We start from the raw sequence: 18,207 nt of genomic DNA on the forward strand, positions 1-18,207 counted from the left end.
GCTTGGCAAGTACTTTTAAATGCCAACTCAAAGTGGCAGTGAAACTGCACATACAGGCCTTGCTATGGCAGGCCTGAGACATAGTTAAGGGGCTTCTTATGTGGGTAGCACAACCAGTGCTGCAGGCCCACTAGAAACATTCAATCTACAGGCCCTGGGCACATGTAGTGCACATTACTAGGGACTTACAAGTAGAGTAAATATGCCAATTGGGTATGAACCAATGTTACCATGTTTAAGGGAGAGAGCATATGCACTTTAGCACTGGTTAGCACTGGTAAAGCGCGCAGAGTCCTAAAACCAGCAAAAACAGTGTCAGAAAAGTGGAGGGAGGCAGGCACAAAGTTGGGGGATGATCACCCAATTCTGTCAAGTCTAACAAAATGTTTCAGTCCCACTTTTGAAGTTGGGTTGCGGCAAAGGAATGTTGATTCCACTGGTATCAGTCCAAAGTGATTCTATGCTCAGTGTTTTTTTCTTCTGCAGAGTAGACAGCTTGTATTTCAGGTGATGGTTTCCATAACAAGCAGTGATGATAATTGCCTCAAATTGGACCATGTAATACATATGCACAATCAGGCAGGAAGACTTTGCACCTAGCAGCCATGAACGGTGAAGACACTCACTGGATGATTTCCTCTACCCTATAAAAGAGTGAAAAACCTTCTGCTCCTCACATCCTCCATAAAGTCAAATGGTGGTGTCAAGAAGAGGTAGTCAGAAAGCCGCTGCTATAAAGGCCACTGCTGCATAATTAAAGCGGAGGTATCTGCATATACCCACACCTTATTGCGTGCTAATATTAAACACAAAGTGCAAGAATACCAGGAACACCCATTGCCAGGTTAAGGAGAATGTCTGTCAACCTCCAACTTGTGTCATTCTTTACCAGAGGGAAACCAAAATGGATCTCACTGACCTTACCGTCACACACCTGCATTCAACATGCAGTCGCACTATCTGTCACTATATAAACTCCTTGTGCACATATGAGTCACTAAGGTATGTCAGCACAGGCTCTGATAACACCTTGGAAACAGAAATCTACCCAAGTAAAGCCGGAAGTCATCTTATTCTTCAAGGAAAGGAAAAATGCCTGTCCTGTAATACAGGTCAGACATATGGTATATTGCCATCATTGCACTGGGATTATGTTCTGGACATGGGCAAACACCTTTGGGGCTCCTTTACAGACCAAAGAGACACGCAATGGGTCTCAGAACCTTTCACACAGACTAGATCTCAGCACATGATTGTTGTACACACGGGGCACAAAGACTCAGGATCCCAGAGAGAACTAAAGTTGAGTTACTCCGGGCACAGGTGAATTTCAGTAAAACATTCAGAAGACTTCCACTTCCCTACAACAATTCTTAAGACTTAATAGATATGCCAATACTCAGACCACTTTTTTATTGTTTGCTCGTCTATTCAGACAATACAGATGATAATGAGAAAGATGTAAAGTAAACCTCCTGTCCCTTAGTCAGCACTCACTTGCAATGCAGGTTTGAGAGCTGGTGGCAGTAAAAGTGAGCGCCTGCTGTGATTGTCCATCTGACCTTCAAAAACTGGCCTAAGCCCCCCAAATACCATTTATGCTATACTTTACTCTGATATTCCTGTCTCTTTGCCATGCTCATGAGCATCACCTACCAGGGGTCATATTATGCATTGTGCCCTGGGGGTGCAAAGGACATGTGTGTCTCTGGGGCACAATAGTATTACAAAAGGGACTGCAAATGCTTGTGTGGCCCCTTCTCTAATACTGATAGCGCTGTTTCACATGTTGCACCAGCGCTGTCATAAACGGGCATTCCCTCATTTGGATTGCGGCATGGCTCCATGCAAATGACAGAATCTATTTGCCTCTGCCCCCGTGCTGTATTATGGCCATGGGTGCAGAGGCAAACATGCCTTTAGAAGGCACACTGAAATTGCACCACAAAATGGTGTCACGCTTTCAGTGTGGCTTCTAAAGGCAGCCCTTAGGAGGGATGAAAGGGGTCCTATAGACCCCCCTGACAACCTTCTGCAGGCGGGTGCTGCCACTCACTACACTCGCCTGCAAGGGGAACTCTCTCCTCTTTTGATGCAGGCAGGTTGTAGCCTGCACTGTGAAACATGGGGTGGCTTTTAAACAGCAGCTCTGAATTTCATTTGAATGCACTGCCCTGCGGGCAGTGCATACTTTGCGATACAGTGCACAGTCTCTTTTTGCGCCAAACGTAGCTTTTGAAAGGAGCACCGTGGCTCAAATAAGGAAAGTGCGCTGTATTCATAATACAGCCCTAGCTGCTGTTACTGTGCTGGTACACCTCACTGTACCCAGTATCATCTTCCCCTACTAGAAGCATTGATAGAACCCTGAGGGATATTGTCTTAATCAGGTTAGCCACTAGGAAGAGGAATAAGACAGTGGACAACAAACCACATGAATCATCAGTTTCCTTGAGCCATTCTTGTCTTTAAACATTTGTCTCCGACTAATACTGGACACAAGAGCTCTGTCATCCCAGCTCCAGCTAAAAGACCCTGCGGAAGCCAGGGTAGTTTCCTGAGTGTTGGAATTGTGTTATTCATCTTTGTGGTAATGATAACTCTGCCTTCAGCATTTCAAGCACTCCCACTACCAATTCGTTTTTTTTTTTAGCTGCGGGATCAGTTCCCCAGTATTTTAACATATTAATATGAACTACTGGAAAAGCCGATGTATTACTTGAGCCTCAAAGTTTTTCCAGTAAGCCAGTGATGCAGTGTAGTTTGAATTGTTGTTGTTCCTCTCTTTAGAATCCACTAACAGAGCAAATAGCCGAAGTCCTATTGGAAGGAAGTTATCTCAACGCATGTCATAAGGAGGAATGGAAGAAGGAAAATATGATATTTAGCTACATGAAGTGGAAAATGTCTCTTATTAAAGCGTCAACAATGTGTTCTCTATTTTGCACTCAGTTTTCAAGAGTGACAGCAGAATACTTAACTGGAGTATACCGCAATGTCTCATTTCTTGTCTCTGGTTGGTCTGCCATTGAGTTCTGCAGTTCGCTGGGGACCTAACAGTAATGTGTCAGTTTTCACTGAAATTAATTTAACACACTACTGACTAGATCGTATGTTGCCAACATATCATAACCTAAATATTGTGTAACAAAAATGTAGTTTCCTAAATACCATTAACAAAAATATTGACCTATATTAGTAAAAAAGAATACCCTCTTCCGTGCTCTTTTTCAAGACAATAATACTGTTAGCGTACCTGGTCATTAGTAAGTAAACTTACAAGGGGATGCGTATATGTCGATGACCTTTTGATTCGCATGGAGTATCCTAGCTAGGCTGATGGCAGTCACACTAATGATTAATATGCAATTCAATAAACATTAGTCATCTTCAACAATGAATCAGAATATAACACCCCTTGACGCTCCGGTCATGAATAACCACAACTCACTATACGTTTTAGTAGTTTTATTCCCTATTAATTGCAATACTGATTCATGAAAATGAGTTCAAACTTTATTCTAGTCAACAAATCCGTATTAATTCATTAGAAGGTGCCAAAAACATAGCCTAATCAAAACTTGCATCAGAGTACATTCTAAAGCAGTAGCATACGTCAATAATCGAATCAGGAATGAATAAGTCAACATAAGTTGCAAAGTACAGCAAATCAGTTCGTCAATCAATTGTCTCTGTGTTGTCAATGTCATAATGCAAGAACCTCACCTAACCCAGACTAGCAACAGCATGTGGCACATCATGCAAAAACAGTTTTGAACATGAATTTGGAAAACATCTAGCTAAGGAAAGGAAAACTATTTAAACAGCGCAGTTGGTACCTAGAAAGAAAGGCACAAAAGTTAATTCAGTCACATTGTCATATCTACCTATCCTCGGTATGGATCAGCAACAAGTCAGTCTTCGTCCTCAGGTCATCAATCGATCAGCATCACATCAGGCTCTCAAGAGCATAAGCCCAATGACAGAATCTCGAATCGCCTTGACATCTCTCTCTCCATTCGTCTCCTCTCCTATCTGAACTTTTCCCTCTTTGTCACAGCATTATATCAAAGTCACCCAGACTATCCCCCGATTCCTAATTGGTCAATTAATCACACGATTTTACTTTGTCCTATAGTTTTTATTATTCAAATCTCTGATTTCTAATATTACACAGTTCTCAGATTGTTGATTGGTTCACTTTGCGATGGTCTCATCATCCGCCTCGTCAGGTATCGAAAATGTTGCATCTTCTTCTCCAGTCAGTGTCTCTATTGTTTGAGTCCTGGGAAAGTACTCTCTGAGTGCTTTACACATTCTAGTTTCCATTTTTCTCCTGTCCGTCGGTTCATGCAAAGGTTTCAGCTAAGCAAAATTTTATTAAACAATAAGCAGTTCACGGTTAGTCTGGTTTGTCAGCATCTTTCATTGAACATTAATAGTCAGCTTCTGCACGAGGCCTGGCAAAACTAGGCCATGACTTGGGCTAAGTTAAGCTCTACAATATAATGCAAAACATAAGTTATATCTCTCAATATGACATACTACTACGTTATTTTAATACATTTTCAATATTTCACATGTTAGTCGTTCTTTTAATGTGATTCATGAATCTTAGCGACCACTCTCCGAGGTCACAATTTCAAATATGCACATTATTTTCAACATTAGTAATTTTCTACAATTTTCATTATTTAAAATACATAAAAATTCATTAATCATTTCTAATTAAGACATTTGCGTTAACAATACGGACACAATATTTATGTCAGATGACATTTTTGTTGTAGGTATTCTGAGATACAACCTATAAGGCATACCAAGATGTTTTTATCCCCTGTGTATACTTTGTGTTAAGGTTCGGTTGGATGTGGCTTTACAGACAAAGATGTGACACGCTTTAACCTGATCACAGAACCTAGACCAAAGTAACTACTCATGGGACTGTAACACATGAGATTGTATTCATCCTCAGTTTTCAGATGTTGTTTATTGTACTTTAAGAAAGCCTTCCGAAACTTCCCCTGCTAGCAGAGCCAGAACGAAACACTTCAGCTGAATCTTCCTATACTACGTATGTGTGGATATCGGAGACAATTTGGATAAATAATTGATATTTAAACAGAATATCGGAAACACAAATATCGTGGGACAGAATACCATGTCAAAAATACAGAGGACAAAAATATCATGAAGGTAATTTTCTGTAGGTAAGTAAAGAGTTACTAAATATAACTCAACATATATGTACCTCAATAATATGTATATATCTTCAAGGTACTTAGATGTGGAGTTTAATATAGTAAATCTATACTTACATATTTGCAGTTAAATTCTCCATATTTTGAGCCACAATATTTTTGACATGATGTCTGTCCACACAATATTTGCATTTCCAATATTCTGTCAGTGATTCAAATAATTAAATGGCTTAATTGAGCTTTTGAACAAATCAACAAATATCCAAGCCATTAAGCTCTGGAGTCGTAAATATACAGTGGAGACTACTACACCCGCTTTTCTTAGAATGTATGATGGAACAACGATTGTGATAACCACTCATGCCTGAACATCGCAGTTGGAACAACGACCGTGTTGCTACCACGAATGCCTTTCCACGCATGCCTTTACAACTATTGTTTTGTTGTAAAAGCATACCTAGTAAAGGCATGTGTAGAAATGGCATTTGTGGTTCTAGCATGCCACCCCTCACCTGCCTTAAGGCCCAGAAGTACTCCATCCCTAATACTAAAACTACCCTGGCCCCCCCAACCCCAGCCCCTAAAACCAAAAGTACCCGAACACCCCCCACCCACCCTGAGCCCTAAGACCTTCCCCGACCCCCTACCTACCCTAAAAACAACCGACTTCTCACCCACTTCCCTAAAAACCGGACTACCCCACCCCCAAAAACAAAAGTACCCTGACCGGCAACCCCCACCCGCAAAAACAAAACAACCCCACCCCTTAAAACAGAACTATCCTGATGCCCCACCCATAAAAACGAAACTACCTCACCCCTAAAAACCAAACTACACTGATCCCTCCAAACCTGCCCCTAAAAACAAAATTAACCGACACCGCACCCCACCCTAAAAACAAAACTACCCAACCCCCCAAAGCCCCCCAAAAACATAACTACCCATCCCCCAAAAACAGAACTACATCCACCCCTAAAAACAAAACTACCCCAATCCCCCACCCCTAAAAACAAAACTACTCTGACCTTCCACCCCGCCCCTTCAAGCAAAACTACCATGCCCCTCCATCCCGCCCCTATAACCAAAACTACATGACCCCCAAACCCAAAACAAATCTCCCCCAACCCCCTCTCTCCCCGCACCAAGCCCTTAATCCACACCCCACCCCTAAAAACTACCCCCAACCCTGCCCCAACCCCACTTACCTGACAGCGTTCTCTCCGGATCCACTCTGCCTTTTTCTCTTCCTTAACCACGCATATTCGTTATTCAGCACATGCCTGGTAAAGGCAGAGAAAAAGTCAGTTGTTGTTCCGGCAAGCGTGGTTATGCTTGTGTTGTTCACGGTTTCATTCTTCCAGAGTCGTTGTTGAGGACGTTTTCCGTTTTCTTATCCTGACATCCACTTTTGCTCAGTTGAGGTATTAATCCCAGCAAGACATTAGCACCTCCTAGAAGCTCATGTATTTATCACTGTAAATCAGCAGATCTGGGCAACTGAACATTTAGCTATTCATGTCTTCTCCAACAGATCCCACAGTATTCCTCAGGTAAGATTCAGCAAAAGTCATACAATAATGTTGAGAAAATTGCAAATTGCTAATCTCTGGAAACATCAATGACATTACCACAAAAATTCCTTTACCGTGCATGCCTTTACCACTCATGCCTTTACTACAAATATACCTTTACCATGCATGCCTTTACAACGAATTTATGTATATGTGCGGTAAAGGTTTTAAAAGTAAGTACTATTTTTTTATTTTGTAAAGGCATGAATGGTAAAGGTGTATGCGTGGTAAGGGTTTTGCAGGTAAGTAAAGGTAAGTGTTAGGTGGTTTAAGGGTATATATATATATATATATATATATATATATATACAGAGTTTTTAGGTTGGATATGGGTTTTGGGGTGCTAAGGGCCTTTTAGGTTTTAGGACGGGTATGGGTTTTGGGGTGGTAAGGGCATTTTTAGGTTTTATGGCTGGTATGGAATTTAGGGTGGTAAGGGTATTTTTAGGGTTTATGTTAGGTGTAGGTTTTGGGGTGGTAAGGGAATTTTGGGGTCTTATGTTGGGTATGGGTTTTGGGGTGGTAAGGGCATTTTAGGTTTTATGGTGAGTATGGGTTTTGGGGTGGTAAGGGTGGTTTGTGGTGGCACCGTGTGCGTGTGTATACATACATATATATATATATATATATATATATATATATATATATATATATACAAATACATATATAATATATTTAAACATATCCACAAATATATACATGAAAATATATAATATATATGTTTAAGTATATACACAAACACACACACACATATATATATATATAGATATATATAATCCACAAACAGTGAGAGACTACTCACTGAACCGCTGTACCAAGTCAGGTATGGATCTGACAAAAAGCAGAAGGAAACAATAATCTGGAAATATAGTTCATCCTCTTTTATTTTTCAATAGTGGACAAAGTAACGCTGTCTCCACCAAATGTCTGTCTCTCTCTCTCTCTCTCTCTCTATATATATATATATATATATATGGATTATACTTACAATTGTATTGTCTACCAAGCATATGTCTTTACCACAAGATTTTCAGGCTAAAGGCGTGATGCATGGTAAAGGCATTTTTTTTTTTATAGAAAACTTTATTAGTAAGTGCATTCGTGTGATGACGGATGGGTTGTAATTACCCGTAAAGGCAATTGTGGTAATTGCACTCATGGTTCCATCATACAATTGCTAATCTTTAGTGACTCCAGTGCAAATGCAGTTAGCCTATCAATACTTTTTAACCGCACAGAAATGAAGTCACATGGCCTTCATACAGTGTAAAGAAGATGTGGAATCATAATAGGACGTGTTAGATCTCTTTTCTAAAATAGAGGAGAATCCTGAGTCATTTTGTAGATTCAGGACTAAAGTTTCAGACTTCCCAGCTTAGGAGTAAAGTAAACAGCCATTAGCCACGCTAGGTGCACTGACTAGTTGTTTTTTCCCAGAGCGTAATCTCTGACTTGGATATCGAGCAGAAGCATTACCACATAATGGGGGCCAGAGTGAAGGCCTTAAATTGTATCCAGGAGAGGCCCAGCAACCAGTGAAGTCTCCTCAGAGTACTAGGATATATGGTTTCTCCTGGGAAGGTTAACCCCAGATTTAGTAATTGTATTTTGGAGCCTTTGAATGTTTTTGAATTAGGACCTAAAGGGACTAGCAATTGAGGTCCCTTCGAACTAAGGCAGGAGCAACGTCCTTCAGTCTGTGCAGCTAGAGAGAATAATGCATACAATCAAACACAGTGGGAAAAATTAATAGAGTCAAGATATGAGAGCCTCCATTACAAATTATCTAGAATATTTAGCTGTTAATATTTAATAGTTAGGCCTGAAAAGTCTGGAACCTAGTTGGTTCTCATCCACAAGATTATTTCTTTCCAGGTGTTTCAAAGGTGATCTTGTTTTCTTATGCCAATTGCTTGTAGCGATCATTACTCTTTTTGCATCTGACTTCTTTAGAAACAAACACCAAGCCTCCAGCCGCCAAGGCACACCTCTGCCTGTTCACTGGGTCACATGAAACGAACATAGACTCTTTCACCTGGTGTCTCATTTTTAGGGTTAAGCGTGCAAGCGCTCTGGCTGTTGTAATCTTTCTGTGGCTTTTAACAACATCTACTCTTGCTATTCCTACTTTATTGCGCTTGTTTTAAATACTTCGTTTTTATTGGTGCACTTTATGAAATGTCTCTCCTTTGTGTGCTGAGTTCCCTCCCACAGGCGATTTAACTAAGTAAACATGTTTGTTGCCCATCACACTACGTCAGTCTTCATCCTGTTACAATGTGTGATAGCCTCTCCTCCGGTTTCGGTTTGCCTTTCATCCGAGCCACGATCGTTTCAAGCCATTCTCGCATGGAGCCAACAACTCTCGTGTTCACGCTCATTGCGGCCGTAGGGCTGACTTGTTTTTCTTGGAAATCATTTTGATTCAGGGCTTTGTCTTTATCTTGTCAAATGCTGTCTGGTTATGGCAGTCGCGGCGCTGCTGTGCATCGGCAGACAGCCATGATTAAATCACTGGTGAATCAGCACTTTGTCTGGCTTTACGCCGAGAGGTGTGCAGCGAAAGGACTGTAAATGCAGCCAGTTGAACAGTGCATTGTCTATGACACAGTACTGAAGAGCCAGACACCCCTAATGCTATTTTACTTTTCATTTTCAATTTATGTGGCAAGAAAAGTCCAGTTAGGATTTTACAGCGCTAATAGCTCTAACGCGAGCAAATGCGAGACCCATTGCATTGCAAATGCTTGTTATCTACGTGCCTCCAAGGACTCTATTTCCTTTATTAAAAGTACTGTAGAGCCAGGCCATGGCTGGTAGGAACTGCTTTTATTGCTTTCACTGGGATCACACAGATTCCTACATGCACCTTCAGTATTCACCTCTGCGATGTCGCAGCTATGGAAATGATTTGTGGATACCAACGATTGCTTTGTTTTTAATAGAGTTAACATTGATAAAACCATGGAGAAATGAAAACTAAGAAGAAAAGAGCACACACATATCCCGCAGTGACTTTGTTTTAAGCTTTTAACGTTTTCAATTTGGAGAATTTCCTGACAAGTTGAAAAAGAGGTCAAATAAAAACATTCACTGTGCAAGGATAAATAATTGTAAATGTTTATATCCTATAAAGATACATATCTAGGTGAGAGATCAGAATGCAGGAAATAGGAATGCAAGAAGGAAGAAAATGGTACTAAAATGAAACCAGCGATGGACCATACAATTCTGATGAAAAGGCTCTGTCATGATGACAGGGAAGCTATATGAGAGAATGCACTAGTTACTTGGAAGAGAAGCTGCCCAATAGGTAGATCTCCTTGCCATCAAAAATGTGATCACAGGCTGCTCAACATTCCTTCCAGGTCTTTCAAGCTTCTGAAGAAGCAGGAACCTCGCACTGTAATAGTTTATGCTCTAACGGCTGCCTGCCGTAAACAAGGAGATGAAGTGTGAGCTCAAGTGTAGCGAGAGACCAAAATACAACTTCATTACAAGTTCTAGAGAGTCGCAATTGAGAGCCAGATGGTAAGGCCTAAGACACACTTTCAAGCCAGAGAAGAGGCCGCCTGATTACTAGGAAGGATAAAGGGCCAGATCTGGAGTGCGGAGTACGGTTTCTATTGTGTCAGGGCGACTGAGTTAAATTTACTTATACATAAAAACAGACAAATTACAATGAGCACACATACAGTTCAGACTGTGCGCAATAGGACCTGACCACAGAGCTTGGCCGAAGGCCAGATACTGTATCTAATTTGACAATTCGACAGACTACGGGCCTGGCTAGCTGTGGCCAGCCTCTGCGCCCAATCCGCCGAGAAGGCCAAGTTTTGCTGTACCTGACATTCGGAAAAATGCACAACCCTTGTTATATACTTAACCTGACACCAATGGCCCACTCCCGGCATTCATGGATTTTGGTTGTGTTGGAAGCAGGACCTGCAGCCAATCTGCCATGTACTGCCGAGTTCTGTTGCCCACTATCTTCCATTACATGAAGTGGGCTTTGGCCGCTGAACCTTGAATGTGGCCAGGCCATGTGTCCAACCCACCACAGATGGCCAAGCCTGCTCTGCATGGCCTTTGGACTGTGACAACTCAGGCTTGCTTCAGGGCCAAGCTTTTGGCCAGACCCTGCCCCTGGCCAAACTCTAAGCACAACTGACTGCGGGCAGTCAACACACGCTGCGTGCCTATTCCCAGTGTGTTTTGGCAGCAGAACCTGTTTTTTTATTTTATTGTGCCACACGTACTGAAATGGCTGCGACAAGAGATGTTTTGTGTTGTGGCAGCTAAACAGATACATCACATCTGCAGTTTCCACTCAGCAACCGCAGATCCGAAAGAGACAAAAGGAGAAAAGGCTCATTTGTCTAACCAGATTCCTTTGTTTTTTAAAAGTTTGGTCTTGTGAATCCCAAATAGCAGAGATATTCAAATGGGTGAACCCCTTAACTCTTATTCAGACACTTTTTAAATGCTGATATCTGAAAACATCTGACTGGATTTACACCACCCCAACATCATTGTCATTAACATGCTACATTTTTGCTACTTTCTCAAAGCTAATTAACTCGCACACTGGACGTCAAAGAAAATACCATTCAGAATAGGGAGTGCACAAATTGGTAGATACTTTCCATGCAATTGTTGCACTCACATAAGAAAATCATTGTGACCCCCTATACTCAGTAGTGAGCTAACTGGGGTAATTGGGGAGCAAAGTGTAAAAAATGCTTGCTCCAAATCGAAGTTAATTTCAATCAGTTTTAACCAAAATGAATCACAAGGTGACATACATTTTGGGTTTTACAGGAAATGTGGCAAAAGAGTTCCAACACTATTTTAAAAAGGAGAGTCCAGGCCTCAAATCGCTCCTCATGGAATTAATCAAAATACTTTTAAATAATATTAAATTGGTTACTAGCCCTTCTCAAATCAGATACCCAGATTCCTTTACTCCTCAGTATATCTTTTGAAATCAAAGTCTCCAATCCCACTGACAATTCAATTTTAAAATCGATACATTATGTCACCTGCTAATCTTCCACCACCCTTCTGTGCATAGAGCAAAAAAAAACAGAGAATTCTTCCTAATAAAGCAACTGATGTTTACATTAAGGTCACATAGTCTGAGTCCTCACTCTCTATATAAAGCATTCGGTGTGCCTATTCATTTTTTCCAAATATGATAATTCATGGGGTTTATTACGGCCCTGTATGCCAATTATCCACAGGAAATTACCACTGCATGCAAAGGGGTGAATGCATTTCAACCAATGAAATCCATATGATGCCTTCATCAGGACCAAGGTAACAGAGGAACCATTCTGTCAAAATCTTCTTGGTCGTTGACATAGCAGATAATGCAGAACTCTTTTTAGTTACACTTTTCCAATAAACTTTTCATATTTGGCACCATAGTCTACAGATCTTGAAAAATACATAGTTTCTATGGACTATCTGCCCCTGAGGTGGCTGTCTTAAATCCCTGACAGTCTCTTCACACTGGAATACACATCACTTACCGATCCCCTGGAGTGAGAAAAAGATCGGAGGGGTGTTGGAATTCTGCTTCCAGTAATGTATTCCCTTAAAGTTGATATGGGTGATAAATATTAGATACACTCAGAAACGTCACAATGGAATATGCTATAAATTAAAGAAGAAACCCTTATAATGGGAAAAGGGATAAATGTAGGAATTTGGAAGATTGGACAGAAAAGGCTAAGGACTAAGTAAATCAGCTTTCAATATTGTGCGTTTAAATGTAAAACAAACTCACAAGAGCAGTTGAGATACTGACTACCCCCTGAATATTGTAAGTTTAAATATAAAACAAATGTTTTAAACACTGCAGTTCACGGACGACTTATTCAGCAAAGCAATACCTAATCATTCAGGGTGATTCAATAATCCAGCAAAAAAGTCACATTCGTATTAAGCAGTATACAAAGTAAGTGGGAACCAAATTCGAAGGACAAGGGGTCCTTGGTCAATTAATCAAATTGATGTGACGGCAAAAGTCCTTTCAGTGGTAAAACAAAATTAAGATGAGCAATGATAATTAGGCCCATATTTATACTTTTTGACGCAAAACTGCGCCAACGCAGTTTTGCGTCAAAAAAATTAGCGCTGGCTAACGCCATTCTGAAGCGCCATGCGGGCGCCGTATTTATTGAATGACGTTAGCCGGCGTTAGCCGCCGGCGCTGTCTGGTGTGCGTTAAAAAAAACGACGTACACCAGGCAGCGCCGGCGTAGGGGGAAAATGGCGTATGGGCGTCCAGAAATGGTGCAAGTCAGGCTGAGGCAAAAAATTCGCCACAACCCGATTTGCGCCATTTTTTTACGACGCCCATCCCCCATTGAAATGACTCCTGTCTTAGCAAAGACAGGAGTCATGCCCCCTTGCCCAATGGCCATGCCCAGGGGACCTCTGTCCCCTGGGCATGGTCATGGGCATAGTGGCATGTAGGGGGGCACAAATCAGGCCCCCCTATGCCACAAAAAAAAATAAAAAAAAATACTTACCTGGACTTACCATAATGTCCCTGGGGTGGGTCCCTCCATCCTTGGGTGTCCTCCTGGGGTGGGCAAGGGTGGCAGGGGGTGTCCCTGGGGGCTTGGGAGGGCACCTCTGGGCTCATTCTGAGCCCACAGGTCCCTTAACGTCTGCCCTGACCCAGGCGCTAAAATCTGGCGCAAATGCGGGTTTTTTAGACCCGCCCACTCCCGGGCGTCATTTTTGCCCGGGAGTATAAATACGACGCATATGCATCAGAGTAATTTTTTAAGACGGGAACGCCTACCTTGCATCTCATTAACGCAAGGAAGGTGTTCACGCCAAAAAATGACGCTAACTCCATGAACTTTGGCGCTAGACGCGTCTAACGCCAAAGTATAAATATGGAGTTAGTTTTGCGTCGAATTTGCGTCGAAAAAAACGACGCAAATTCGGCGCAAACTGAGTATAAATATGGCCCTTAATGTTGAAGTTGCTTACCAAAAACACCCTACATGGGTCCACCCAATGTAAGGCCGAAAGTTCTAACCCACTCTCATCAATACCATTCAAGACAACGAGTACGACATTTGGACCCTCTTTCTCATGGTCCTAAATTGTCTACTCCTGATGATGACTTCCACATTCTACATGAAGTCTAAACGCCTTTGAAATGCACACATCTTCGCTCCTGGACCACACTTTCTCAAACAGTGCAACTGAGTTTTTGTTGTTTTGTATAAACACCATTTCCACTGGTTCACAAGTATTACGAGTGTCTATTTGGAGTTGGCAGGTTCATTTTAACTCTATTTGCATTGACTACACATTGGATTATTGGTTTATTGAGTATTATCAGGTGTCAAATGAGTCTACAGTGAACCTTTGTATTTATAAGTTCTACTTCACAAATGGTTCCAAGGTGGCTTAAAGGGTGGCCTCGTCATCATTCTTTGCTGAATATCAAACAAAAGTATACAAGCAAACGAGAAATGGATGACTACTTGTATTTGGACATGGGGGTTTGAAGAGTGATGAAATGCCTCCTAGGCCTAAAATGCACTGGATATCGGGGGAGCACGGGATTGTAAAGCCATCTGTTAATGATGGAAATTAAGGAACGAAGTGGTTAAACACCTGGAAGTTGGTCACACTATAGAAACCAAACAGTAATAAAATGAATGATTCAGGAAAACTGGAACTTTTTAGTTATTAAAACGGGTTAAATGAAACTACGATAATATTGATTAATATTGATTAAGACTGAAAACACCTTTCAGTACCTGACGTAGTGCTTAAGCGAACGTGTGTAGTTTTCTATACATACATATGGTGTTTAATTTACAGACTATTTAGGTAAGGGGTCTGGGTTATATCATGCATTGCTTCTTTAAGTCTCATATATCCTTGCCATGCTGACCTGATCAGTTAAAGAAGATTTGATGGGTCCTTAGTTAACATGAAATTGCAGATTGGTAACAGCCCATAAAGGGGATATTTTTCATCTCAGAGTTCTGAGTGACATCAGATAGACAACAAGAGTGAATAACGAGTTGTCTATAAAATCACTCACAACCCCAAGTTGAAAAACATCCCTTTTCTTCACAATTATCTATCTACAAGTCAATGGGGGTGATTCCAACTTTGACGGGCGGCGGAGGCCGCCCGCCAAAGTTCCCCCAACAGAATACCGCTATGCGGTCAGAAGACCGCCGCGGTTATTCTGTGTTTCCCGCTGGGCTGGCGGGCGACCGCCAGAAGGCCGCCCGCCAGCCCAGCGGGAAACCCCTTCCCACGAGGAAGCCGGCTCCGAATGGAGCCGGTGGAGTGGGAAGGGTGCGACGGGTGCAGTTGCACCCGTCGCGAATTTCAGAGTCTGCCATGCAGACACTGAAATTCTCAGTGGGGCCCTCTTACGGGGGCCCCTCCAGTGCCCATGCCCCACGACACCCCTCACCGCCATCCTGTTCCCTGCGCCGCCATGGAGGATTCCTCAGGGCAGCTGAAAACCGGCAGGAGACCGCCGGTTTTCCGTTTCTGACTGCGGCCATACCGCCGCGGTCAGAATGCCCTTTGGAGCACCGCCAGCCTGTTGGCGGTGCTCCCGCCGACCCCGGCCCTGGCGGTCAAGGACCGCCAGGGTCGGAATCACCCCTTTAGTCCAGTAAAAAAATCTATAAACTGCACTGGACTCCTGTGCCGATGGTACTTTGCCATATGTGAATCCACGTTATGTTCAGATGGAAATGTTTGACCAGTTACATCTCATACTAGACATTAGTTGAATGAACCACCCCTATTGACAATTTTCCACGTTATCTAAGACTGATGTGGTAAAAAAAAAGGATGTGGCTTGCAATGGCAATGCTGATTACAAAAATGTTTTTGTGTGAGAGTTTACAAATGTTGCTCAGAGAATAGTTGAAGAGAGAATATTAGCTTTGTATTGCAAACTGAAAAATATAACAACTACACATCATTTCTTGAATCATATGCTTCAGTGTGTTGTTTTCTCTCTCTCTAATTTATTTATTATATTCTTACTAATTCTTTAATTAAAAAATACTAGTTAATTTGTGTTACAATTAAATCATAAGTTTGGATAATTATTTGAAAAGCTAACGGTTTTGATACTGTGTTACTGTGTATACTTACATGTTACATTTTTTTGAAGGTGTTAGGACATGGAGCATCAGGCAGGTAAACTAATATACACGAAAATGCAAACATTTCTCTTGGTGGTGGAATATCTCACAAAACTATGAACACAAAAATACCAAAGAATAGTGGAGGATAACCTCTGCACTGAGAACAGCATACACTTCAAACCGAAAGCACAGTGGGTTGAATGCCTATTGTGGAGATCTGTGTGAAACTTAGGAGTAGGCCTATTACGACATGTTTTTGGCAGTGGCTTTTTCAGCATAGTTATAGGTTTGCTACATTTGCCACAGACTCCATTATTTGCTGGTTAGTCTACAGGTTTTAACCAAAATATCTAACTCAAATGGACCACAAATGACTAAAACTACAGCAGCATGTGCTGCTGTGCAATGGAAGGTCCTTTCGAAAGGTATGTGCCCCCTCTATCAGCAGTAGGCGTAACTATAGCTCTATGAAATTGCTGTATTGCTGTGGAGTCCTTACACTGCATATTCTGCAAAATCTAAAATAATGAAAAAGTATCTGCCTGGAGAAGTGCTTTGCTTAATGACTATGCCAACCTCTCAGTTATCAAACCAGGCCTCTTATGCAGGCCTGGGCCGCCTGTGATTTATGAAGAAAGAGTGTTCAGGGAAAGGTGAGGGTATTGCACATTCCTGGTGATACTCTTTAGCAGTTTCAGGCAAGGGAGGATAAATCCCCTCCCCACTATCCCTTATTGTCTGTGAATTGTTTGAAACTGGCAGGTTCTGTCATGTTCTTCTACTCAACATAAATAATTTATTTTAATCGTCTGGACAAGCGATTAACCTTAAGTTCTCCATTGGCTGGATAAAGTATAAAATATAATTATAATGATATCTCTCATGACTTTGTAGATGATTGACATCTAATTCTGGATGTGGGATTGTTCAGCCAAATTATACAAAACTTTCAAAAATCATTAAACTATCAGGCGAAATTGTGAGAAATTAATTTAGTATAAAATATTTTTTGCTGAAATGTAGCTGTGTGTGCTGATCTCTTTTCGTACGTCACACAAAGACCACATAAGTCATATTTGGCTGTGGGAAAATATACTTTGCCAAAGTTCCATAGCTCAACTCATAGGCAACAGGACAGGAGTTGCCCTGTACTCTTAGACGTACCCAACATTTGACAACCAATGTCAGACTGGTATTACCAAGCAATATCTTGTGAGGGCCATGTTAACAGATGCTGCACGTGGAATACAAGGGATGCCACTTTAAACAAAGCATGCAGGGTCTACAGGCCTCAAGCGGCCATAGAGGTAAGATTTTATTCTGTAGGCAAAACAATGTCGAAGTTCTGTTGGAAAATGAAATTTATTACTCGGAGTTGGTGATTTGTAACTTATAGTTTCAGAAGACCCTGGGACCCATTTCTGCTGAAACCAGTGGACAATGAGGAAGAAAAAACTAGGCGGTGTCCTCTGTTCGTTAACAACCTCATCTGTGTCCTCCTTGGATTGCTCGTGTGTGCATTAGGCTTTTTCAGTAAGGTGAGTTCTAATAACTGTGACCAACAAATTGAGAAATCTGAATTTCTACAGCTGTCTTTTTGACTCACTTGGCATTTCGAATATAATTCCATGATAGCATTTCACATTTTAATGACACACACACACACACACACACACACACACACACACACATTCTTACTTTACAATGTGGAGAATATATGCACCACACCAGAAAAGAACACACAGATGAACACTTGCACAATTAAAACAATTGATGTTATAGTTTATCCTATTTCCCACAAAGATCAGCTTAAAAGTTTTGGGACCAGGGTAGCACATCTTTTTTCAAACTTGATTTTAACTTAGGTTCACAGAATACATTTATTATTCCAGGGCAGCACCACAATTGTGGGTCCCAATTGTGGGTCCCAATGTGGTAGAAATCATAAATTTATGATTAGGGGAGGGTTTGTGGATATTCTAGTGAAGCTCCACCTGCAGACGTTGTGCGTGTATATATAAACGCATGCAAGGATGTTCACATACTTCGCTCCAGCTACCCTAGTAACACTCACAAATATACTTCTGTCGTAGAGAACAGACTAAATATGTTCCACCAATAAGACATGAGCTTTCTGTGAAAACACTCAACACTTGTGAAAAGCCATGTTTACTGTTTTGAATAGGACAACCTGGACACTGCAGTTAGAAGTGGATTCTTATAGGGGAATAGACAAGGGCTGTCTGAGTGGATAATTATTAATGGCATTACATGGTG

General features: G+C 41.5%; 1 protein-coding gene across 1 annotated transcript in view; it reads left to right on the top strand.

Annotated features, from left to right (window-relative positions):
* Positions 1 to 18,207, top strand: part of LOC138295883 (chitin synthase chs-2-like) — a 442,200-nt gene that overhangs the window by 57,003 nt on the left and 366,990 nt on the right. The window contains exon 2 of the mRNA XM_069234486.1: positions 17,327 to 17,468. Within this exon, the coding sequence (XP_069090587.1) occupies positions 17,327 to 17,468 (142 nt within the window). The remainder of the gene's footprint in view (positions 1 to 17,326; positions 17,469 to 18,207) is intronic.

This window comes from Pleurodeles waltl, chromosome 5, assembly GCF_031143425.1.
Source record: "Pleurodeles waltl isolate 20211129_DDA chromosome 5, aPleWal1.hap1.20221129, whole genome shotgun sequence".
Classification (NCBI taxonomy): domain Eukaryota; kingdom Metazoa; phylum Chordata; class Amphibia; order Caudata; family Salamandridae; genus Pleurodeles; species Pleurodeles waltl.